General features: G+C 41.9%; 1 protein-coding gene across 1 annotated transcript; it reads left to right on the forward strand.

Moving 5' to 3' along the window:
* Nucleotides 1-874: 874 nt before the first annotated feature.
* Nucleotides 875-25,246, forward strand: BSPH1 (binder of sperm protein homolog 1). Its single transcript, XM_055370162.1, has 6 exons — nt 875-1,036; nt 12,385-12,405; nt 13,727-13,756; nt 15,820-15,951; nt 16,460-16,604; nt 25,083-25,246. The coding sequence occupies exons 1-5, from the start codon at nt 964-966 to the stop codon at nt 16,600-16,602; spliced, it is 399 nt and encodes a 132-aa protein (XP_055226137.1). The 5' UTR covers nt 875-963; the 3' UTR covers nt 16,603-16,604; nt 25,083-25,246.
* Nucleotides 25,247-25,275: the final 29 nt, after the last annotated feature.

The raw sequence follows: 25,275 nt of genomic DNA on the forward strand, positions 1-25,275 counted from the left end.
GGCACATGCCACCATGCTCGGCTAATTCGTCAATTTTTTTTTTGTAGAGATGGGGGGTCTCATTATGTTTCCCAGGCTGGTCTCAAACTCCTGGTTGCAAACGATCCTCTTACCTCAACCTCCCAAAGTGCTGGGACAACAGGCACATGCCACCATGCTCGGCTAATTCGTCAATTTTTTTTTTTGTAGAGATGGGGGTCTCATTATGTTTCCCAGGCTGGTCTCAAACTCCTGGTTGCAAACGATCCCCCTACCTTAACCTCCCAAAGCACTGGGATTGCAGACGTGAGCCACTGTGCCCAGCCCCTCTTCTAAGAATAGTAACTAAGGGCCAGGCGTGGTGGCTCACGCCTGTAATCCCAGCACTTTGGGAGACCAAGGCAGGTGGATCACCTTGTTCAAGATCAGCCTGACCAACATGGTGAAACCCTGTCTCTACTAAAAATACAAAAATTAGCCAGACGTAGTGGCAGGCTTCTGTGATCCCATTTACTCGGGAGGGTGAGGCAGGAGAATCGCTCGCACCTGTGAGTCGGAGGTTGCAGTGAGCCAAGCACCATTGCACTCCAGCCTAGGCAACGAGAGCAAAATTCTGTCTCAAAAAAAAAGGAACAGTAACTAAGAACACGTTGTGTTTCAGAATTCATGATTAATCTGATTTTTCTTTTTTTAATACTTTTATTTATTTATTTATTTCATAGTTGGAAATGTAGGTGTCCATAAGGCTGCACCGCTTGTTCCTCAGAACTTCAAAGCCATCTGCAGCCCATTAGGTTAATCACCAAGGGCCTCCAGAGAACAGTGGCCCACACTGAAGGTTTGTGGAGCATCAACAAAGGTGCTTATATTAGGGAAGCAAACCTGCTTTTCCAAGAAGCCTCCCTGGGCCTCTCCAGGGTATTCTTGAGCCCCGGCTGACAAAGACCAGGAAGATCTGAGATACCGGGAAACCTGTGACTGCCCATGGGCTCCCTGATGCTTCTCTTCGTGGAAACGACGCGAAATTCCTCAGCTTGCATCTTCCCTGTTATTTTAAGTATTTCTTTTTCTATATTTCTTCCTATGCAAGGTAGATAGCTTAACTTTGGAGCAGAGTGAGAGCAAGGAAGGAGGGAGAAGTTGGGGATGAAAGATGAAAGAAGAGGAGGAAGGGGAAGAGGGGAAGGAGGAGGAGGGAGAAGAGGCAGGGAAGGAGGTGGAAGAGGGAAGAGGAGGAAGAGAGGAAGGAGGAGGAGGGGAGAAAGAGGGAAAGGAGGGGGAGGAAGGGGGGAGGAGGTGAAGAAGGAAGAGGAGGAGGGAGAGAAGGAGGGGAATGAGGGAGAGTAGGAAGAAGGAGGAGGAGAGGAGGAGGGGAGAAAGAGGAGGAAGAGGAGGAGGGGGAGGAGGAGCAGACGAAGGAGGAGGAGGGGAAGGAGGAGGAGGAGGGAAGAGGAGGAAGAGGAGGAGGAGGAGGGGGAGACAGAGGGGAAGGAGAGGGAGGAGGAGGAGGATGACCGGGAGGAGGGGAAGAAAGAAGAAAAGGAGGAGGGGAGGAAGAGGAGGGGGAGGAGGAGGAGAAGGAAGAGAAGAAGGAGGAGGAAAGGAAGGAGGAGGAGGAGAGGAGAAGGAGAAGGGAGAAAAAGAATGAGGAGGAGGAGAAGGTGAAAAAGGAGAGGGGCAAGGAAGAAGTGGGGAGGAGGGAAAGAGAGGAGGGACAGGGAGGGGAAGTGGTTGTGGTTAGTTCCAGGGGCTATAAAATCTTGGACATCAGCTGGTCGACCACGAGTGTCTGACAGGAGCATGGCCCGGCACATGGGGCTCCTGCTGGTTTGGGTCTGCCTGATTCGCGGTGTGGTCGGCGGTGTGGTCGGCGCTCTATTCAACGTTCTGGAAGAAGGTGAGGAGACAGGTGACCCTGGCTGGGACGGAGTCCTGCACATCGGCTGCTGTATGTAATCAAATCCCAGTCGCCATGGAGGGCAACAGTCTCCCTTGCTTTAGGTACCTTAAGAAAGAAAAAGATACTCTCCCTTTCACGTCAGAAACACAATCCATGGGTAAAGATTTTTTTAAAAATAAGAAAATTTGGCTAATAAAATAATGAAAGACTAAGAATGTAAATTGGAAAATCCTAGTGACATGTTACTTGAAAACCATGTGTCTCCTCCCTTCATGCTAGGAGATTTTAAATGCCTCCTGCAGAGGTTTTGAAAATGAGACTAATTTTCATAAAGTCAATTTTATTCCTTTTCCAAAGTCGTGTTGCCTGTAACAATTATGAAGCGAAACAGAAAAATAAGAAGGGAATTCACTATGGATGCATCTGACAACGTTTGATGAGGACTAAGCATACTTTCAAAAACAATTTTTTATGGAATGACCAAGAAGAATGATCTTGCAGATATTTCTTTTAAGTATTCTTCAGGACATCTTTGCATTAAAAAAAAAATAACACTGCTTGCTATTTTTTTTTAAAGACCAGAAAAGAAAATATACTCCCAATGTAACTATGACCACTGCTTTCTTATCCACTAGAATTATTTTATACTTACTGAAAAATAACACTGTACTTGGCCACAGGTTTTTTTTTTAAATCAGACATCATGTCTGTAGATACATAAAAAGGAATATAGATAAGTGGAAAAAGGCAAATTAAGATGATCCTAAAGCTTCTCCGCTGTCAATGTCTGGTCTCCTAATTTATGGATGTCATATTTTTCCACATAATACTTGTGCTATTCAGAGCCTTACTGATGAAGCATTTCTCTTAATAATGCATCAGAGAATAAAAACTCATGGGCCCCGGGCTCGTTAGCCTGTATTTTAAATGATGTGGTGCTAGTCTACTTTTGATCTGCAGAACTGTTACCTATTCACTATCTCCCTCTCTCTCCCTTGCAAGCATCTGCCTCCTGGACTTATTGTCTCTCTCTTTTTTTTTTTTTTTTTTTGAGATGGAGTCTTGCTCTGTCACCCAGACTGGAGTGCAGTGGCATGATCTCGGCTCACCGCAACCTCAGCCTCCCAGATTCAAGCAATTCTCCTGCCTCAGCCTCCTGAGTAGCTGGGACTAAAGGCACGTGCCACCATGCCCAGCTAATTTTTGTATTTTTAGTAGAGACCAGGTTCCACCATGTTGGCCAGGCTGGTCTCGAACTCCTGACCTTTGGTGATCCACCCACCTCAGCCTCCCAAAGTGCTGGGGTTATAGGCAGGAGCCACCGCACCCAGCCTATTGTCTCTTAAGAGTTTCTTTTGAGCTACTGAGTAGCAAACTGCAAGTTTTTGATGCTGGTTGAATTCAATACAGACAATAACAGCTGGGTCCCCACAGCAATCCGGCTTGCAGATAATAAGATGTCATCACAAATAAGGGGAAGGTGGGAACTCACAGACATCTAGGGCTCAAAGTCTTGCTTGAGGCCATAGGCTAAGCTTCGTTGGAACCCAGAGATGCTGGAGGGAAATCTGGACTCCTGAGCTTGCCGGGAGCAGTCAAATGGGACAGAGGAGGTGAAGGGAGTCCCAGTTCTTGATGAGTGGGGATGTATGAGAGCTCTCAGCTATGGTTCCTCCTCATCCTCATCAGAGGAGCACTACATTTTGGTGTTTTAGAAGCAGTGACAGACTTGGCGCGGTGGCTCACACCTGTAATCCCAGCACTTTGGGAGGCCGAGGCGGGCGGATCACAAGGTCAGGGAGTTCAAGACCAGCCTGGCCAACATGGTGAAACCCCGTCTCTACTAAAAATACAAAAATTAGCCGGGCATGGTGGCAGGTGCCTGTAATCCCAGCTACTCAGGAGGCTGAGGCAGGAGAATCACTTGAACCCAAGAGGCGGAGGTTGCAGTGACCTGAGATCATACCATTGCACTCCAGCCTGGGCAACAAGAGCAAGACTCCATCTCAAATAATAATAATAATAATAATAATAATAATAATAATAATAAAACGGTGACATGATAGGTTTGCTAGATGCACAGGATGCAGAGACTAACTAGCATGAGCGTCTCCACTCATGAGCATGCGATATGCACCCCCACCTCTTCCCGCTAGTGCACGATCTAGTGGGAAGACAGAAGAGGAAACAGACCATGTGTGTGGCACATGCTAAATCAGCTATACGCCTAGCCTGAAAAAGAAAAAATAATTGAATTGGCAAGACTTCACAAAGGACTTCATTGAGTGATCTTGTTCCAGGGCTAGGAATTTGCCATGTCCAACATGTAATTACCATTCCAAGTTGATGGGTTGTCTAAGGGATTACATGGGAGTGGGGTCCCTTGTGGGGAGAACTGTCCAGGTGTGTAGACCCGGACATGCTTCGTGCACCCAGAACTCTGGGGTTTTCACTTTTGCCAGTTCAGGCTTTGGTGCGGTAGGACTGCCCACCAACCGATCGTTTGATGTCAACAAACGTTTGTGCTAAAATGTGAATCTTGCATTGCAAGAGCCATTATTATTTAAAGAGGATGAGGAGGAACCATGGCTAAGAGCTCTCATGTACCCCCACTCACCAAGAACTGAAGGCTCCTCTCACCTCCTCTGTCCCACTCAACTCTGCTCCTGGCAAGCTCAGGAGACCAGTTTTCCCTCCAGCATCTCCGGGTTCCAACCAAGCTTAGCCTGTGGCCTCGAGCAAGACTTTGAGTCCTGGATGTCTATGAGTTCCCACATCTGAAACAGGAGGATTGTGATTCTTGCTAACTCCCAGGGTTGCTGGAAGATTAAATGGGTTAGCATGCGTGACGCTCAGAACAGAACTGTTACCATTATGTCATTATTACTACTATTACAGTACCAAAAGTACTATTACAGTATTAAAGAGGCAGGATAAGGGTTTGGATTTAGTAGTCGATACTCACAGAGTGAGTTTAACTACTTTAAACTTCTCATACAAGTGGACTTGTGCAATATTTGTCCTTCTGTGACCAGTTTGGTTCACTTAACATAATGTCCTCCAGGTTCATCCATGTTACTGAAAACGGCAGGATTTTCTCTTTTTTTAATTTTTAAAATTTTTCTGATTTTGTAATTTTTATTTTTATTTTATTTTATTTGTTTTTTAGACTAGGTCTCACTCTGTCACCCAGGCTGGAGTGCAGTGGCGTGATCTCAGCTCACTGCAACCTCCGCCTCCCGGGACTGAAGTAATCCTCCAACTCAGCCTCCCAGTATGGGGACCACAGGAGCACACCACCATGCCCAGCTAATTTTTTTTGTAATTTTGGTAGAGATAAGATTTCGCCAAGTTGCCCAGGCAGGTCTCAAACTCCTGAGCTCAAGCGATCTGCCCACCTCTGCCTTCCAAAGTGCTGTGAGCCACCACACCCAGCCCTGCCTAAAGGTTCTTTGATCAAGGTTGTTTTGACCTAAGGGCAGGATCAATAGTAAAGACATGCTCTGGCCATGCATAGTTCAAGGTGGGAGGATTGCTTGAGCCCAGGAATTCGAGACCAGCCTGGGAAACATAGTGGGACCTAGTCTCTACAGCAACTTTTGAAAATTAGCCAGCTATGGTAGTGTGTGCCTGTAGTTCCAGCTACTTGGGAGGCTGAGGCAAGAGAATCACTTGAGCCTGGAAAGTCAAGGCTGCAGTGAGCTATGACAGCGCCACTGTACTCCAACCTGGGTGACAGAGTGAGATTCTGTCTCCAAAAAAAAAAAAAAAAGTAAGTACATGTAGTACATGTTCTTACACAAAGAACAGTAGATAAAATAGAAATTTTAGGGACATCCCGAGAACGGGGTTAATCAGAAACCAACACGGCGAATTAGCATCCAAGACAGAGGTGTTTTAGCCTCCACAGACTGGATTGCCTAGTGACACTCAAATTCTTCATCTTCATCCTCACTGTCTGGGGTTGCATTGCATAGTGTCCTTCCAGAATTCATGTTTACCAGAGATCTGTGAATATGACTGTATTTGAAATAGGTCTTTGCAGATGTAGGTAATTAAGATGCAGTCACAATGGATACTGGTTGGCCCTAATCCAATGACTGGTATCTTTATAAGAAGAGGAAACAGACACACACAGGGAAGACAAGCACGCATAGTCACAAGAAGAGATTAAAGCGATGCTGCCACAAGCCACAGAATGCCACAGCTTGCCAGCAGCCACCAAAAGCAAGGAGAGAGGCATGGAATAGTTTCTGCCTCTGAGCTCCTAAGAGGGAACCAGCCCTGGCATTTTGGCCTTCTGGCCTCCAGATCTGTGAGACAATAAATGTCTATTGCTCTAGACCAAACAGTCTATGGTACTTTGTCTAGATTTTTTTAATTTTTTTTTCTTTCTTTTTTTTTTTTTTTAGATAGGGTCTCATTCTGTCACCCAGGCTGGAGTGCAGAGGCACAATCACGGCTCACTGCAGTCTTGACCTCCCAGGCTCAAGTGATCCTCTTGCCTCAGCCTCCCAAGTAGCTGGGACTACAGGTGCACACCACCATGCCCAGCTAATTTTTGTGTCTTTATTTATTGCAGAGATGGGGTCTTGCTATGTTGCCCAGGCTGGTCTCGAACTCCTGGGTTCAAGCGGTCCTCCTGGCTCAGCCTCCAAAAGTGCTGGGATTACAAGCGTAAATCACCATGCCTGACCAGTAAAATTCTACAGCACAAAACCAAGGAAGAGGCAATCACAGAGGCCACGCGGCTCTCCTGTCTGGGGGATGAGCTTCCCATGGTTTGGTACCCAAGGACCCCAACTCCTCCCCATTCATTGTTACTGCTCTTCACCAGTACTCTTCCAGGCCTTCTGACATTCTCTAGATTCGTAAGTTTTGTCTTCTATCTTGTGCTGTATTCCACTGAACACAGAATGGAACAGCAAGTGCAGCACTTTGGGAAGACTCCTGACCCAGCTCTTGAACCCAAACAAGAATCTTGGCCAAGTTAGGATCGTAGGACTACCATGTAGCAGGCTACAGCAATTCCCCACGATAGGGAGACGACTGCAGCTTTTTTCCCCTAGTCTGTTCGACCAGCTTCCCCAGCCTCCTCCCTCCTCTGGGGCTCCATAGCTTGGAAGAATAAAGTCTGATAAACTATATCCTCCTGCGGGCAACTGCAGGAATGCCAATATATGCTGTTGACGATGCTGAAATTCACTGCTCATCCTCTGGAAAAGTGATCGGGTTCAGGGGACTTCATAAGCTCCTGAACACATTTCACATGCTTTCATTTTATTTACATTCACTTATTCTTTTCCTTTTCTTTTTCTAGACAAAGTCTTGCCCTGTCACTCAGGCTGGAGTGCAGTGGTGTGATCTCAGCTCACTGCAACCTCCACGTCCCAGGTTCAAGTGATTCTCCTGCCTCAGCCTCCTGAGTAGCTGGGATTATAGGCGCACACCACCATGCCCGGCTAATTTTTGTATTTTTAGTAGAGACAGGGTTTCACCATGTTGGCCAGGCTGGTCTCGAACTCCTGACCTCAGGTGATCTGCCCGCCTCGGCCTCCCATAGTGCTGGGATTACAGGTGTGAGCCACCACGCCGGGCCTACTTACTCTTTTTCTAATGTGCTTCCTCTCTTTATATCTCTGAAGAACTTTTAACATTTCTTTCAAGGCAGGTTTTCTGGTAGCAAATTCCCTCAATGTTTGTTTGTCTGAGAATCTTTGTCTTTCTTTCTCCTTCACTTCTGAAGAATAATTTTGCAGGGTACGGAATTCTAGATTGAAGATTTTTTTTTCTCTCAACACTGTAAATGCTTCATTCTTATCTTCATGGTTTCTGGAAAGAAGTTGGACATAATTCTTATCTTTGCTTCTCTGTAGGTAAGGTATTTTTCCCCCCTGTGGCTTCTTTCAAAAGATTTTTCTTTTAAAAAATTTTATTTTAGATGCAGGGGGTACATGTGCAGATTTGTTACATGAGTATGTTGCATAAATGGTGAGGTTTAGGATTCAATTGAAGCCATTACCCAAATAATGAACATAGTGCCCAGTAGGTAGTTTTCTTTTTCTTTTTTTTTTTTTTTTCAGACAGAGTCTTGTATTGCCCAGACTGGAGTGCAGTGGTGCGATCTTGGCTCACTGCAACCTCTGCCTCCCAGGTTCAAGCGATTCTCCTGCCTCAGTCTCCCAAGTAGCTGGGATTACAGGCACCCACCACCATGTCTGGCTAATTTTTAGTAGAGACGGGATTTCATCATGTTGGCCAGGCTGGTCTTGAACTCATGACCTCATGATCAGTCCACCTCAGCCTCCCAAAGTGCTGGGATTACAGGCATGAGCCACTGCACCCGGCCATCAGTAGGTAGTTTCCAAGCCTGGGTCCCCTCCTTACCTCCCCACTTTTGTAATCCCCAGTTTCTATTGTTCCCATCTTTGTGTCCCTGTGCACCCAATGTTTAGTTCCCACTTATAAGTGAGAACATGTGGTATTTGGTTTTCTGTTTCTGCACTAATTTGCTTAGGCTAATGGCCTCCAGCTGTATCCATGTTGCTAAAAAGGACATGATTTTGCTCTTTGTTATGGCTGCATAAAACAATTTCGATTTGGGTTTAACTGAAAAAATGAGACTCATTTTTATTTCAAATAAGGGTATTTTTAAAACCTTATATATTATAACAGAATTTAGCTTGAATTATGACCAAAGGTGAATTCTTGAGAATGAAAAGAATTGGGATGCAGGACTTTCCTGACAAAATTGTTACGATTTTCCAGTGCATAGCTTTGTCTTCTTCCATTCTACACTTTCCTCAAAGGGTCATAAAGAAAGCCAGTTTTGTGGCCGGGCGCGGTGGCTCACGCCTGTAATCCCAGCACTTTGGGAGGCCGAGGCGGGTGGATCACGAGGTCAGGAGATCGAGACCATCCTGGCTAACACGGTGAAACCCCGTCTCTACTAAAAATACTAAAAATTAGCCGGGCGTGGTGGCGGGCGCCTGTAGTCCCAGCTACTCGGGAGGCTGAGGCAGGAGAATGGCGTGAACCCAGGAGGCGGAGCTTGCAGTGAGCCGAGATCGCGCCACTGCACTCCAGCCTGGGCGACAGAGCGAGACTCCGTCTCAAAAAAAAAAAAAAAAAAAAAGAAAGCCAGTTTTGTATAAGTATTCTAAGACTAATTCTAGGACTATATTAATTTTTAGGGGCCCTTCTTAATCCTTTGAAATTAAAAAAATATATTATACATATATTTATATTTTATGTATAATATACATATTATATATATATTTTTTTTTTTTTTCTTCAAGCAAGGCACGGTGGCTGACACCTGTAATCCCAGCACTTTGGGAGGCCGAGGTGGGTGGATCACCTGAGGTCAGAAGTTTGGGACCAGCCTGACCAACATGGCAAAACCCTGTCTCTACTAAAAATACAAGAATTAGCCAAGTAAAAATACAGGTGGTGGTGCACACCTGTAGTCCCAGCTACTTGGGAGGCAGAGGCAGAAGACTCCCTGGAACCCAGGAGGCAGAGGTAGCAGTGAGCCGAGATCGTGCCACTACACTCCAGCCTGGGTGACAGAGTGAGACTCCGTGTCAAAAAAAAAAAAAAAATTCTCTTCAAAGCCCTTATGGAGTCACAATATGTGCTCTTTTTAACTTTGTTGTATCACTGTCATTAAATTCATACATTCTTGCATCTTTCACAAAGTGACCGGCTTCATTTTGTAGTCCACTTGCTTTGCAGTTGCATTGTACTTGCAAGGTATTTTTTGAAACATAACATCCCAACATTCAGAACAAATGATCCACCAGGTGGATGGCAGAATTTCTGGTGTTAATCAGAGTGGGACGTTTGAGTGGGGACTCATAATTTTATAGCACCGAGGATGGTGCACTGTGTTTATGATATGGGGATGTTGCATTCTGATGCTTACCTGGTGATACCTGTTCTAAGATCATAGTGCTTAGCAGACAGGCTATGTTGGACTCGCTCGTCTGTATCTCCCCATTCATGAAATCAGGCCTATGATGGTCCTCAAAACCAAAATCCATTTCCTAATAGTTTCACTATGGAATGCATACTGAATGAACCCAACAAATCCAGGAAGTAGAAACAATTATAATCCCCATATTTCAGAGAAAGACAAGCTTAACTCCTGATGAGTCCATTGATCTTGGATTCCCACCTGAATCTCATGGTTTCTGTAGTCCAGAGTCTACCATTTCAGCCACTCCCTTTTTGGGTAGCCCAGAACCTAGCACTAGGCTGGGCACATAGTAGGCATTCAATCCATATTTGTTGTCTACATGAGTGGGTTGATGGACTGGCTGAATAAATGCAGATCCCTTCATCGTGAGATCTTCCCTATATACTGGAACCAGTGCACAGTTCAGTGGCATTCAATGCATTCAAATTGTGCAATCTATCTCCAGAGCCTTTTCATTGTCCCAACCTGAAACTCTGCACCCATTAAATAATAACTCCCCATTCCTCCCTCCCTCCAGCTCCTAACAACCATCATTCTGCTTTTTGTCTCTATGTATTTGACTATTCTAGTTACCTCATATAAGTAGAATCATATAATATTTGTCTTTTTGTGTCTGGCTTATTTTACTTAACCTAGTATTTTCAAAGTGCATCCATGTGGTGGCATCTATTCAAATTTTGTTCCTTTTTAATGCTGAATACTACTCCATTGTATGTGTCTACCATATTTTGTTTATTTACTCATTTGCTCACGGACATGTGGGTTCTTTCCACCTTTTGGCTATTATGAATAATGCTACCATGAACATGGGTTTACAAATATTTGTTTGAGTCTCTGCTTTCAATTATTTTGTATATATACCCAGAAGTGGAAGGGATCTGGGTTTTTAAAAACTCAGCTGGTGATTCTAATATGCAACAAAGCTTGTGAACCATTGTGCTGGTCCATTATGACTATTTCTTAAATAAGATGTGCCTAAGGAAAAACGTTTTAATTTCAAGCCACAATGGCAGCCAGGACAATTTAGCTGAAAAACAAACTTGTGGAATGAATAAACACGAGCAAATAGCAAAATCGTCAGTAATAAATGAAATATACACAACAAATTCAGAATTAAAATCATTGCTTTTGCAAAAATCTTTTCAAAAAATAAAAAATTAAGTCATTGCTCTTTCAAGTGTAATCCACAAATTTGATGAGCTAGTTATGAACACAGAATATGTCGAGTTATAATGCTTTAATATGAGAGAGATCTGCTAATTACATTATAGTACATGGATGTTCTCTTAACCAAACATGACATTTGTAAATTTACTTGTTGGTAAATTGTGCTTTTCTATCTGACATCATCTTAATGGTTATTAAGCATCATCTATTATGGGCTATTTGGGAAAAAATCAAATTTTTCACTCTATATTTATTCTACAATTCATTCTACGTTGTATTTCATCCTAAAGTTATGACTGTTATTAAAGCCTCAATTAAATGAACTTTGTAACAGTTATGTAATATTTAACTAAAACATGCTGGTTTTAAATCAAATAGCCTTTGCATAAAATCACTTCATCAGGAACCATGCAAAGTAACAAAACAAAAAATTCAAGTTCTAAGGAGGGGGAGGTAAATATTACAGGTTGAATGGCTCATGAAGGAACAATGGTTGAAAAATGCTGCTTTAAGAAAAAAAAAAAAGTAAAGCTATCAGGCAGTTTCCTTCATTCCAAGAATATTAGGATATTCAAACTGGGGAGGACTTGACATCCTAATGTTCTCTCTCCATTTTACAAAAGAGTAAACTGAGGGCAGATGGTTGGTAAGTGGTTGAGCCTGTGCCAGGGTTTGGGCCGTTACTTCCTACTGAACCAACCCCTCCGGGGGGATTCGAATTGAATTGCCATATGCTTAACTTTTTTAATTTAATGGAACCTAACATTTCTGAACTTTGTCTCTAAGATGATGGAAACAATGCCTGCCTCACAAAATTGTTCTCCTAAGTTAAATAAAATATAGTGCCCAGGATAGAGAAGATGTTCAGAGCATTTATTTGCATTTCCTACATACCTCAGAGGTATCATTCTTATTTTTCCCTCCTAGAGGAAGAGGTTTCCATTTTGAAAGTGGCAACTCCAAAGACATGAATCTCTAATAGTAGAATTCAGGTATTCAGTGAGAAGTGGTGACAGAAATAAAAACCTATAGTGTTCCATTTCAGAAACCTATGATGAAGTGGTTTATTTTATAGAAAAATGTGAGAAAAGTAAATCATTTCCTTTGCCTGCTGAATTTTTTGTTTTAAAAATAATTTTAATCATTCCTATCCTTTAATAATATTTGAAAAATACAATTAAAGCAAAAGGAAAGTAAGAAATCACCCACAATCACACTACTAAAAATAAGCTTTATTGAACTTTGATGCCTAACTTTCAAAATAGTATTATTCTTACTAGAATAGAAATTGGTGAAATCCTTTCATCTCTTTTATTTTAAAGTGACATAAATATTTGTTCAAAATTGTGTTTTTCAGATGAATTATCATCAACTGTGGGTGAGTTGATCAAAAAACTTTTATTAGCGTTTCTTTTCAAATTTTTGCAATAAAATGTGAAACCATTGAGTATTCCCTTTCCTGGTAAGAAATCATACTTTTCATTAAAGATTACTATTTTATGTACTTATATATAAAGTAAATTTCATGTTAAAAATGTTAAGAAAAAAGAAGAGTCCCAGCACTTTGGGAGGCCGAGGCAGCGGGATCACGAGGTCAGGAGATCGAGACCATCCTGGCTAACAAGGTGAAACCCCGTCTCTACTAAAAAACTATAAAAAATTAGCTGGGCATGGTGGCGGGCGCCTGTAGTCCTAGCTACTCCCGAGGCTGAGGCAAGAGAATGGCGTGAACCCAGGAGGCGGAGCTTGCAGTGAGCCGAGATCACGCCACCGCACTCCAGCCTGGGTGACAGTCTCAAAAAAAAAAAAAAGAAAGAAAGAAGAAGAGGAGATAAATCATAATTTTACTGTTAATTTTATTTTTGGGTGATTAAACATGTCATTACATGTAACTTCATAATGTGATTTTTAGCAAAAATCAAGTATTATGGAAAAGAATGAAATAGAAAGTGCCTTTTGCCACCTAAAAATGAAGTACAAATTTTTCCATATCTATTTATATACTCATCTTTATTAATGCCTACTTGATATTATAAAGCCAATTTCATTTTAAAATTCCCCCAGGGATTAATATTTTTTAATTAATTCTTATTTTTTAATCTAATACTAATCATGCTGAAATAAACATTCCTAATCTAAGTGTCATTCCAATTAAAACTAGGAAAGCACAGGGGTGTTACATTAACACTATTTTAGGTTCTAACATAAGTGATACTGTAGAAAGGAAAAAATCTATATAAAATAACAGGCAAAATTATTTTATGATTGTATACCTTAAATCCCTAAGAACGTGAATAAAAATTATTAGTTTTAATAAAGTAATATGGCTATGTGGCTGGATGCAAGATAAACATACAACAGTCAATAGTTTTTCTCTATACTGGTAAGAACCAACTGGACATTGATGGAAATGGAAAACATTCTGTTTAACATCAGTGACCAAAAAAAAGCACTTTGGAATTAAATTTGTGAGAAATGTGTAGGATTTATATACAATAAATAAGAAAATCATATCGAAGAGCAAAAAAATACATTTTGAAAAAGAGCCGATGCCATGTTCTTGGATGGAAAACATAATGCCATAACAATATCACTTTTTCCCTAAACTAACATTTTTATTTAATTTTATTTTACGTAAGAGCCCATTTTAAAGCCTAATAATAGTGAAATAAATGTCAGCTCTAAATTTTATTTTTCAGAAACTATAACTCATTTTCCAGAAGTTAAAGGTAAGTTGATCAGAAAACTTTGATTATTAATGTATATTTTCTTTTAATTTTGTAAAAGTGGGGAAATCAGTAATGTTTTTCCAGTAAAAAAAAGTTATTTTTTCTCCTTATATAAAATGTAACATAAGTGCCTCATAAACAGATAAAGAAAACAGAGGTACAGAAGTCACTCTGAACTTTCATCAGCACTAAATGTGTCTACTCTTTAATTTCTGCCAATCTAACAGGAAATAATAGATTTTAAAATTTATATAGAAAAAACATCCAATAATAATTAGAAGTATGAACAAAGTGCTGTAGTAGAGAAATATTTTGTCTCATCAGATATGTAGACATACTAAAATATTGTAATATAAACAACATGGAATCAGCCTAGAAAAATAGAAGGAAGAGGAGGAGGAGGAGGAGGGAGGAAGGAAGAAGAAGAGGAAGAAGAAGAAGGAGGAGAAGGAAGAGGAGAGAAGAAAAGAAGAAATATTTTGTGATGCTTGCTGGCTCCAGAGCCTGCTCATTTTACCACCATGCTTCCTTACCTCTCTAATAATTTCAAGAAACTTTATAGAAAATATAGAATGGATCCCAGGATATATTAGAATAATCCATGGTTTTAAACATGATTGTTTAAATGTACAGGTGATTTATTTCATCATCGATCCGTCATTACTAAATATGTTTGAAAGAAAATAAAGTTGCATTGCCCTTTGGCATCATATACAAAACTAAATTCTAGCTTAATCAAATTTTAAATGTAAAAGGAACAAAATTGTTTAATTTAAGAAGAAAATGGAAAATATATGTATGGCCTAAAGACCAGTAGATCTTTTAAAGCAAGGCAGAAATCTTCTGTAATACAGGTAAACATTTTTAAAGTGTGTAAATGCTTCGTGCTAATGAAAATTCAGGTAAAGGAGCACAATTGGTGGGAAAGACTAATTGCCATTTTCCTTTGACAAAGCAATATTCATCAGTGTTAAAATTGTATATACATTGTGTGCTTGCAACCTTGCTTTGGGGATTCTATAGAAACAAATGCTTCAATACATAAGGACTTAAATATGTGAAATGTTTACTACAGCTGTATTTACAGTAGGAAAAATCTGAATGTGGAAATACTGAATAAATTGTGGTGAATCCATATCACAGAACATGAATCAGCATTAGAAAGAAGTTAAGGCCGGACTCAGTGGCTCATGACTGTCATTGCAACATTTTTGGAAGCCGAGGCAGGAGGATGCTTGAGCTCAGGAGTTTGAGACCACCCTGGCCAACATAGTGAGATCTCATCTCTACAAAAAATTTAAAAATTAACTGGGCATGGTAGCACGCACCTGCAGTCCCAGCTACTCCAGAGGTTGAGGTGGGAGGATTGCTTGAGCCCAGGAGGATAAGGCTGCAGTGAACCATGAAGAAGTTAGAGCTACACAATCACTTCAAGAAGATTTCTGTGATGTGTTAAGTCAGAAACTCAAGTATAAAATATGATTCATTTTGAAGGGTAGCAAAAAATTATGTATGTGTGCCTGTATGTGTGTATGCACATATAACTATATATATATATATATATATCCTGTATTAACCATACAGCATATATACAAAACCATATAACATATATAAGTATATATGTAAAACCATACAACATAGATATACCCAGGTGACACACATACACACATGTATAGTTGTATGGGAGAGGGAGAGAAAGAGAGATGATGGAAAGAGGTAAAAATAAGAGATCCAGGGGCAGGGGGGAGGAATTGTTTGGTAGGTAAATGCCCACATTTATGTTTCTACGCTTAGGAGAGATTTCTGAAACTGGGGCAAATGCTAAGCAAAATTTTGAGACTGTTTATACCCTGGAAAAGAAGTAGGGCAGGGGCAGGAATATAAAACAAAAGAGCTTTGTTATTAGAGAGCCAAAGCTCTGCTATTGAGTGGGACAATAACATTTACTACAGCCACAGCCAATGACTCTGATTTCAAAGGGCAACAGCTCCTAGGAAGACAGTCGCTTGATAACCTCTCTCCTAACACACCCAGAAACACAGGAAGAATTTTGTTTTCTCTAGATGGGGAGTGTGTCTTTCCATTCCACTATAAAAATGGAACATACTATGACTGCATCAAGTCCAAGGCAAGACACAAGTGGTGCTCGTTAAACAAGACCTACGAAGGATACTGGAAGTTTTGCAGTGCAGAAGGTGAGTGTCCTGTCTCTAAATACCCCAGAGCAGTAATCTTGGTCTCTGAGGCTGGGATCTGAGGCAAAACACAAGAGGGTTCTGAAAATAGAATCCATAGCCAATTAAGTTGTGAAAATAAAGGATGCTCGATTTCTGACGATATAAAAATCACATTGCACCATAGATATGAGCATTTCAAGCACATTATTTTGAAAAGAATCTTTTCAGTAGAACACCAAAGTAATGTGGGATCTGAATCCCCCACCAATATTGTTCCCGTGTGCCTTTGGTGAAATAGGGCAGAGCAGATGATACTGAATAGGAAGCAAAAGTGTGTATTTGCGCGTGTGTGTGTGAGCGCACGAGTGTGCACACATGTATGTCTAAGTGTGCATGTGTATGTGTGCACATTTGTTCACGTGCATGCGCGTGTGTGCATATATGTGCATGTGTGTGCATGGTGTGGTGGAGGTGGTGCAAATTAGAAAGGTTTCTTACTCTGCTTCTTCCTCTTCCTCCTCTGCAGATTTTGCAAACTGTGCATTTCCCTTCTGGTACAGACGCTTGATCTACTGGGAGTGTACTGATGATGGGGAAGCATTTGGGAAAAAATGGTGCTCACTGACCAAGAATTTTAACAAGGACCGAATTTGGAAATACTGTGAATGATGGTGAGATTTACCAGGGGAGGGGGATGAAGACGTTTAATCATTCTCCTTGGAAAGAACCTATAGTTTTTGTTGGCAGAGGAGAATCCTTTCTCATTAGAGAGGGTTTTTTTTTTTTTCCTGGGATGTGAGTTGAAGGTGATCTAACTATAAATAACTAGAGGTTTTCGATTAAGAATTATGGGGTTTTAATATGGAAATCTGTAGTTTAGCCTCAGCACTTTAATTGCTAACTGTGTAAAATTAGTCCGTTTTAAAAATTAAGTCTATGGGGTAGGCGTGGTGGCTTATGCCCATAATCCCAGCTCTTTGGGAGGCCAAAAAGGAAGGACTGCTTGAGGCCAGGAGTTCAAGACCAGCCTGGACCAACATAGCAAGACCCCGTTTCTACAAAAGAAAAAATTTAAAAATGTAACTAGGCATGGTGGCACACACTTGTAGTCTCAGCTACTCGGGAAGCTGAGGCAGGAGAATCACCTGAGTTCAAGAGTTCAAGGTTGCATTGAGTTGTGATGAAAGAGAGACCCACCTCTAAAATAAAATAAATGAAGTAAAATAAGCTTATGGATTTTGGGTGATAGTGATGTGTCAATGTAGATTCATCAATTGTAACAAATGTTCCACTCTGGTGGAGGATGTTGATAACACGGTGGCTATGTGTACATGGACATTTTTATACCTACTACTCAATTTTTCTGTGACTTAAAACTGCTCTAAAAAATAACGTGTATTAAAAATGCATTATCTTGGCCGGGCACGGTGGCTCACGCCTGTAATCCCAGCACTTTGGGAGGTCGAGGCGGGCGGATCACGAGGTCAGGAGATCAAAACCGTCCTGGCTAACACGGTGAAACCCCGTCTCTTCTAAAAATACAAAAAATTAGCCGGGCGCGGTGGCGGGTGCCTGTAGTCCCAGCTACTCAAGAGGCTGAGGCAGGAGAATGGCGTGAACCCGGGAGGCGGAGCTTGCAGTGAGCCGAGATCGCACCGCTGCACTCCAGTCTGGGTGACAGAGGGAGACTCCGTCTCAAAAAAAAAAAAAAAAAAAAAAGCATTACCTTAATAAAGAATATTTCTAAAACAGAAAAAAAGTGATAACTGGGGTGATACCTGAGGTAGGAATACAGGTGTGGAGATAAAGTATCAGAGTGAGGTTTAAAAAGGGTCAGATAGGAACCACACGAACAAGGGCAACAAAGATGGGTGCGCTGTACAAAGTGAGGGAAAGCCACTGGGGCTGGTCCATAGTGAGTGCCCTGGGAGCCAGGCAGTGGGCAAGCCAGCACTTGAGAGCTGGCTAAGTCCAAAGAGAAGCCACAGAGCATCGTTCGGTAAGCAGAATCTGGATACAATCCAATTTGATTATAGAGGCCAGGAGCCGTGGCTGACGCCTGTAATCCCAGCACTTTGGGAGGCAGAGGCAGAAGAATTGCTTGAGCCCTGGAGTTCGAGACTAGCCTGGGCAACATAGCAAGACCTCATCGCAAAAGGAAAAAAAAATGAAAGAAAATAACAGAGAATAGTAGAGAGGAAATATCTGATAGAAGGCCCAGAGAAAAAAGGAAGAGATGAGATGATCCCAGGAGGAGGAAGTGGAGTTACCTTGGGTAGAAACTGGTCTTCCATTGTTACGAGGTATAAGAAAACGTAAGTGCATGTGGATATAAGCAGATTTGTAGATTTGAGGTGATTCATATGTGAGAGTTTTTTTAAATTGTATTTTATCAGGAAAGTAGTAGGAAAAGTAATCTTGTGACAATGAGAGGGATTGGTATAGTGGCGTAGGTGTGTCATGGTCATTGAAGAGAGTGGAGAGTGAGGTGACCAGAGAAATGTTGGAAGACGTCTGGCTAGTGTAGGGGGTTTGGTTGAGGTTAATGTGTCAGTCAGGAAGCTTACTGCACGCTCAAATTGGGTAGTTAGAGGAAACTGGAAACTATAGATAATAGTGCAGTATTCAGGGATAGCAAGAGCAATACCTAAACAGTGAGGGGAAGAGAAATTCCTGGAATTGAGAGCGTGGGAGAGCAAGGGAGGAAGAAAAAGGACAGAGATGGAGAGCAAGCGAGAGACAGAATAGGAGAGAACGGAAAGGAGGGAGGAGAGAGGGTCGGGTAGAAAAGAGAGAGGCCGGGCACAGTGGCTCACGCCTGTAATCCCAGCACTTTGGGAAGCTGAGGCAGGAGGATCACCTGAGGTAAGGAGTTTGAGACCAGCCCAGCCAACACGGCGAAACCCTGTCTCTACTAAAAATACAACAATTAGCCAGGCGTGGTGGCCGGCACCTATAATCCCAGCTACTTGGGAGGCTGAGGCAGGAGAATCGCTTGAACCCGGGAGGTGGAGGTTGCATTGAGCCGAGATCGTGCCATTGCACTCCAGCCTGGGTGACAGAGCAAGACTCCATCTCAAAAAAAAAAAAAAAAAAAAAAAAGGGAGAGAGAGAGAGAGAGAGAAAGTGGCTGTGGAAGTGACCAATCCATGGGAGCCAAGGGAATTAATACCTCAACCTTCTTCCCTTTAATCTCCTGCCAGTGCATCCCATTGGTCAAGCCCAAGTAGAAAGCAAGGGCAAAGGAGCTCAGAGCAGAACGAGGGGTGGAGAGTGAGCCGGGAGGTGCATGCAGATAGCACTCAGCATGGCTGGGGAACATGAGTTTGTAATCCCACCAAACTAAATTATGAGATTTCACCACAGCTATACCTGCTCATGGGATCACACTGAGAAGGGCGTTGTTTGGGTTTATTTCCAAGTGGGTGTTTGGTGGGTGTGGGAGAAGAACAGAGTGCTAAGGATAGAGTATGTGCAAAAGAAAGATCATAAGGATAAACGTGGAGCCGGAAGTGAACAAACAGCAAAGAAAAGATGGCAGTGAATAAAAGGAGAAGCAGGTAGAGGCTCAGTAGATTGGAAGCCCCAACTGATTTTGACTTCTTCTTGCTGCGTCAGAGCAGTGGCGGGAACAAGAACAAGATGGCGCCCTCCCCGCGTGTACTTCGCTTGCTTATTTCTCTTGTAATACCCAATAATATCCAGGCAAACATTATCTTTCTATTTCGGCTGAATGGAAGGGTCCAATCTCTCAACAACCAACTGTTGTAGCAACCAGCAACTCTCAAATGTTGAACCAGAATTTCAACCAGCTTCCCCTTTCTCTTAACTTCAAAATATTTGCAGAATAAAATGGAAGCTGTACTTTTTATTGTCGTTATGAATGAAAAGTGTATGTGTTTGTGTGCACACATATGGATCCCCATGGAGGTGGAAGGACCACAGAGATGGATGAGTTGTCCTAAAATGAATTAATTGAGCGTGCTGGTGATTGATGAGATGGTACCAATAAAATGACAGGAGACTGTTCCCTAGAAGTGAGTAAAATATTCCAAATTTTTTATGAAAAACACAGAATCATGTAAAAACTACTGTCTCTGGCATGTTACTGCCTACATTATTATTATTATTATTATTATTATTTATTTATTTTTATTTTTTGAGACGGAGTCTCGCTCTGACACCCAGGCTGGAGTGCAGTCATGCAATCTCGGCTCACTGCAAGCTCCGCCTCCCAGGTTCACGCCATTCTCCTGCCTCAGCCTCCTGAGAAGCTGGGACTACAGGCACCCGCCACCATGCCCGGCTAATTTTTTGTATTTTTAGAAGAGACGGGGTTTCACCGTGTTAGCCAGGACGGTTTTGATCTCCTGACCTCGTGATCCGCCCGCCTCGACCTCCCAAAGTGCTGGGATTACAGGCGTGAGCCACCGCGCCCGGCCGCCTACATTATTATAGGAAGACTTATTTACCAAATCTGGATATGCTCTCAATTACGTACGTGTGGGGGTGGGGGTGGGGATGTGTGTGTGTGTATACACACACACACACACACACACACACACGCATATATAGGAAGGAAATAAAACTGGGAATTTTTTAATTTTTTAAAAATTACATTAAAAAGAAATACTATGCTATTTTAATATATTAAAATAAACACTCTCTCCACCTCAGCTTCAATATTCTAATTCCACACATCCGAGGTAACCATGGTGAAGAATTTTCTATTTCCAATTTCTATTTAAAATCCAGCTCTATATAACTACCTTAAAGAATACAGTAAGATATTTGGTTCACGTAACTATATCAAGGTTATAAGCAAACTAATGCAGGAACAGAATACCAAATACTGCATGCTGTCACTTATAAGTGGGAGCTGAGCATTGAGAACACATGGAGAAAAGAAAAGAACGACAGACACCAGGGCCCACTGGATGGTGGAGAGTGGGAGGAGGGAGATGATACAAAAATTACCTATAAAGCACTATGTTTATTATGTTGGTGATGAAATAATATGTGCGCCAAAGCCCTGTGACACACAGTTTACCTGTATAATAAACCTGCACATGTATCCTGAACCTAAAAGTTAAAAAAAAAAAAAGAATATCAAGTTTAGCATGGGACAACTGGAATCAAGTATTCAGTCTGCCAACCTAAATGAGGTAAGACTTTTAACACCACTCCCTTGTTAAATTGTGAAATCTAGCAGATTTTAGATTCCACTCACCATTTACACATGTTGAAGCAGAGGAAAGTGCCAATTATCTTCCGATTTAATAGAGCAAACGCCAGGTATTTATCTTGTTTAGGAATGCAGAGACCTCAATTACAACCAGCTAAGCAGATGAACAAGCATGAAAAAGAGTCAGAAGGATAACTTTTTCTTCAAAGACTATGAACATAGGACAGAACAAAAATTTCTAAAGACTTTTCAGTATTCCAAAACCTTTTTATTCAAATTATATTTCCAAGGCTTTGACAATGAACAAGACAAATTGGTAACAGATATTAATGTTATTATAAATTTCCTTCTTGCACAATAAAACAAGACGCGTGTTCTTAGGAGTGCTCTCAATTAATAAGAAAGGAATTTAGTATGAATAGATGCTATGCTAAAAATTAGGGTAATAAAATATTAAGTGACAAACAGTCTGTTTCAGATTGGTAGGCCAGCTATGTGAAGATCCAGTGAAAGGTTATCTGGGGACAGTGAGAACATCAAGTCAAAGTTCCTAATGCAGGAACAGGTGTGGCATATTGAGGACTAGAACAAGAGAAATATGGCTATACTATAAAAAATGAGAGGGATTCGATCAAAGAAGACCTTTGATGAGTCTGTGCAGACAATAAAATCTCTTTATTTTAAAAGACAGAATACAGGCTGGGTGCGGTGCCTCACGCCTGTCATCCCAGCACTTTGGGAGGCCGAGGCGGGCAGATCACCTGAGGTCAGAAATTCGAGACCAGCCTGGCCAACATGGTGAAACCCCATCTCTACTAAAAATACGAAAACTAGCTGGGCTTGGTGGCATGCGCCTGTAATCCCAGCTACTCCGGAGGCTGAGGCAGGAGAATCGCTTGAACCCAAGAGGCGGAAGTTGCAGTGAGCCGAGAGATCATGCCACTGCACTCCAGCCTGGAAGACAGAGCAAGACCCCATCTCAAAAATAATTAATTAATTAATTAAACGATAAAATACAGAGAATTAGTGGCTTACAAAATCACTGGAAAGGTAGGAAGAGCCAAAGCAGGGACGCTCCCAGTGATAATGCTTTAGAGATCCCAACACCATGGCTGTGGTTCAGAGGTCACGAAGTTGCCACTGCTAAATCCATTGGTGCCACCACCATATTTTTCTCCCTGTATCAGTTAGCTATTCACAATGCTGCCGCATAACAAACCACCCTCAAAATAATTGGCATTATTTTTGTAACCATGCATTCATGGGTCAGCTAGGATTTGTCTGATTTAGGCTTAGTTTGGCTCCGAGATGCAGATTTTTCATCCTCCCATAAGGAGCGACTACCTGAGCCATCCTCTTCTCATGACTAAAGGCAGAAGCACAAAGACTGAAGAAACACATTTAAAATGACTGCTTGTATCCATCCTGATAAAATACCATTGCCACATCACGGCACATGAACAGGTCCACTATTAATAGGACAGGGAAGTAAATTCTGCTCATGGTAGGAAGAGGAGAAGGGTATTTGGTAAACAATAACCAAAATAATCACAGCCCACCTGTTCATCACTATTATTCATGCTTCTTCCACATGCAAGTCAATCTAGCCAACATCCCAAGAGTGCCCAAATCTCATCGGGACACAGCATTAGGATCTTGCGATCTGCATCAAGTCAACCTTTGTACTATCCTTATTTGGAGACTTCTGAACTAAAAATACACATTTTAGTCCTTTTCCCCAACATATCATGATACAATGTTGGGACAGAAATAGGATAACAATAACCAACCCACATATCTGAAAAAGAGAAGAATAAGACACTGGTCTCATAAATTCTAAAGTTGACCAGGCGCAGTCGTTCATGCCTGTGATCCCAGCACTTTGGGAGGCTCACTTGAGGTCAGGAGTTTGAGACCAGCCTGGACAACATGGTGAAGCCCAGTCTCTACTAAAAATACAAAAATTAGCTGGGTGTGTTAGTGCGCACTTGTGATCTCAGCTACTCCAGAGGCTGAGGTAGGAGAACCACTTGAACCCAGGAGGCGGAGGTTGCAGTGAGCCGAGATCGTGCCACTGCACTCCAGCCTGAGTGACAGAGTGAGACTCCATCTCAAAAATAAAATAAAAATAAAATAAAACAAAAATAAATTCTAAAGTCTCTCTCTCTCTCACACACACACAAACATAAATTCTAAAGTCTCTCTCTCACAAACATAAATTCTAAAGTCTCTCTCTCTCAGAAACATAAATTCTAAAGTCTCTCTCTCACAAACATAAATTCTAAAGTCTCTCTCTCACACACACAAAAATAAATTCTAAAGTCTCTCTCTGCCTCTTACACAAACATAAATTCTAAAGTCTCTCTCTCACACACACACAAATTCTGAAGTCTCTCTCACACACACACACAAATAAATTCTAAAGTCTCTCTCACACACACATATGTTCTAAAGTCTCTCTCTCTCTCTCTCTCTCTCTCTCTCTCTCCCTCTCCCTGCCTTACAGGTAGTGGCTTCTTCCTACAATCTGCTGTTCCTTAGGGTTCTTAAGATTCTCTTTATCCCTTCTAGTTAATACCCTTTCACCATTTATAATATATCCTTATATTACATTTTTCTCCATTTGAATTACAGGTGTCGTTTCTGTCTCCTGATTTAATCCTGAATGACAAAGGAATCTTATAAAGCCTCATGACTTGAATATCCCCCATACATCATTGATGCACAAATTTCTATTTCCAGTCCTGAGTTCTCTCCTAAACCCCAAAAGCATATATCAAACTGGATAAAGGATCTGTTTACTTGGATGTTGAATAATCATGCAAAACAAAATAGAATCTCAATTCTGCTTCATATCCCCAGGCCAGGAACTCTGATAATCTTCCCATCTCATGACCATCCACCCATTTGCCCAGCCCCAAACCTAAGAGTCTGTTTTTACTCTTCTCTTTCCCATGTCTACCACGTCCAACTAATTTACAAGTTTTACCAAGACTGTCTTCAAAAAACGTGCCAAATCCATCTACTTGTCTGCAGGTGCACTGGTGTCACCAGCACCAGCCCCAACAACAATAGTCTCCAAGCTACTTTTACTGTTACCACTCGCACCCTCCTAAAATCCACCCTCCAGGCAGCCATCAGGGTTTTCTTTTTTTTTTTTTTTTTTAATCTGAGACAGAGTCTCGCTGTGTCACCCAGGCTGGAGTGCAATGGTGTGATCTCGGCTCACTGCAACCTTCGCCTCCCAGGTTCAAGCAATTCTCCTGCCTCAGCCTCTTGAGTAGCTGGGACTACAGATGCACGCCACCATGCCCAACTAATTTTTTGTATTTTAGTAGAGACGGGGTTTCACCGTGTTGCCCAGGTTGGTCATGAGCTCCTGAGCTCAGACAATCCACCCGCCTCAGCCTCCCAAAGTGCTGGGATTATAGGCATGAGCCACTGTGCCTGGCCCATCAGTGATTTTTCTTTTTTTTTTTTTTAAGACAGGGTCTTGCTCTGTCACTCAGGCTGGAGTGCAGTGAGTTATGATCATGCCACTGCAGTGCAGTGGTGCCATCATAGCTCACTGCAGCCTCAAACTCCTAAGCTCAAGTCATCCTCCCACCTCAGCCTACTAAGTAGCTGAGGCCACAAAAATTAGCTGGGCGTGGTGGCATGTGCCTGCAGTTCCAGCTACTCAGGAGGCTGAGGCAGGAGAATCATTTGAACGTGGGAAGCAGAGGTTGCAATGAGCTGAGATTGCAGCACTACATTCCAGCCTGGGAGACAGATACTCTGTCTCAAAAAAAAAAAAAAAAAGAAAAGGAAAGAAAAAAGAGAGAGAGACTGATTTTTATGCAGAAAAGATGTGTGTCTTCACAGACTCCAGATCAGATGTTTTAGTACCTGGCAGAGAATGAGCAGGAAATGTTGGGGCAATCTGTGTCTGCTTTCTGATTTCTGCTTCTGTTCTTTGGGTTAGGTTTGCTTGCATCTGCTGGCTATCAGATACAGACAAAACATGATCAATGCATCCAGCAGTAATAATCTTCTTCCTGAAAGCCATGGATTCTTCAGCAGGTCAGAATGGTCTGATATACAGTAACCCCCAATTTTCTTAATAAAATAAAACTCTTTTTCTCCAGCATTTCTAGCAAAAGGGAAATCTGTGCAGG

This window comes from Gorilla gorilla, chromosome 20 (genome assembly GCF_029281585.2).
Source record: "Gorilla gorilla gorilla isolate KB3781 chromosome 20, NHGRI_mGorGor1-v2.1_pri, whole genome shotgun sequence".
In the NCBI taxonomy this organism is placed as follows: Eukaryota; Metazoa; Chordata; class Mammalia; order Primates; family Hominidae; genus Gorilla; species Gorilla gorilla.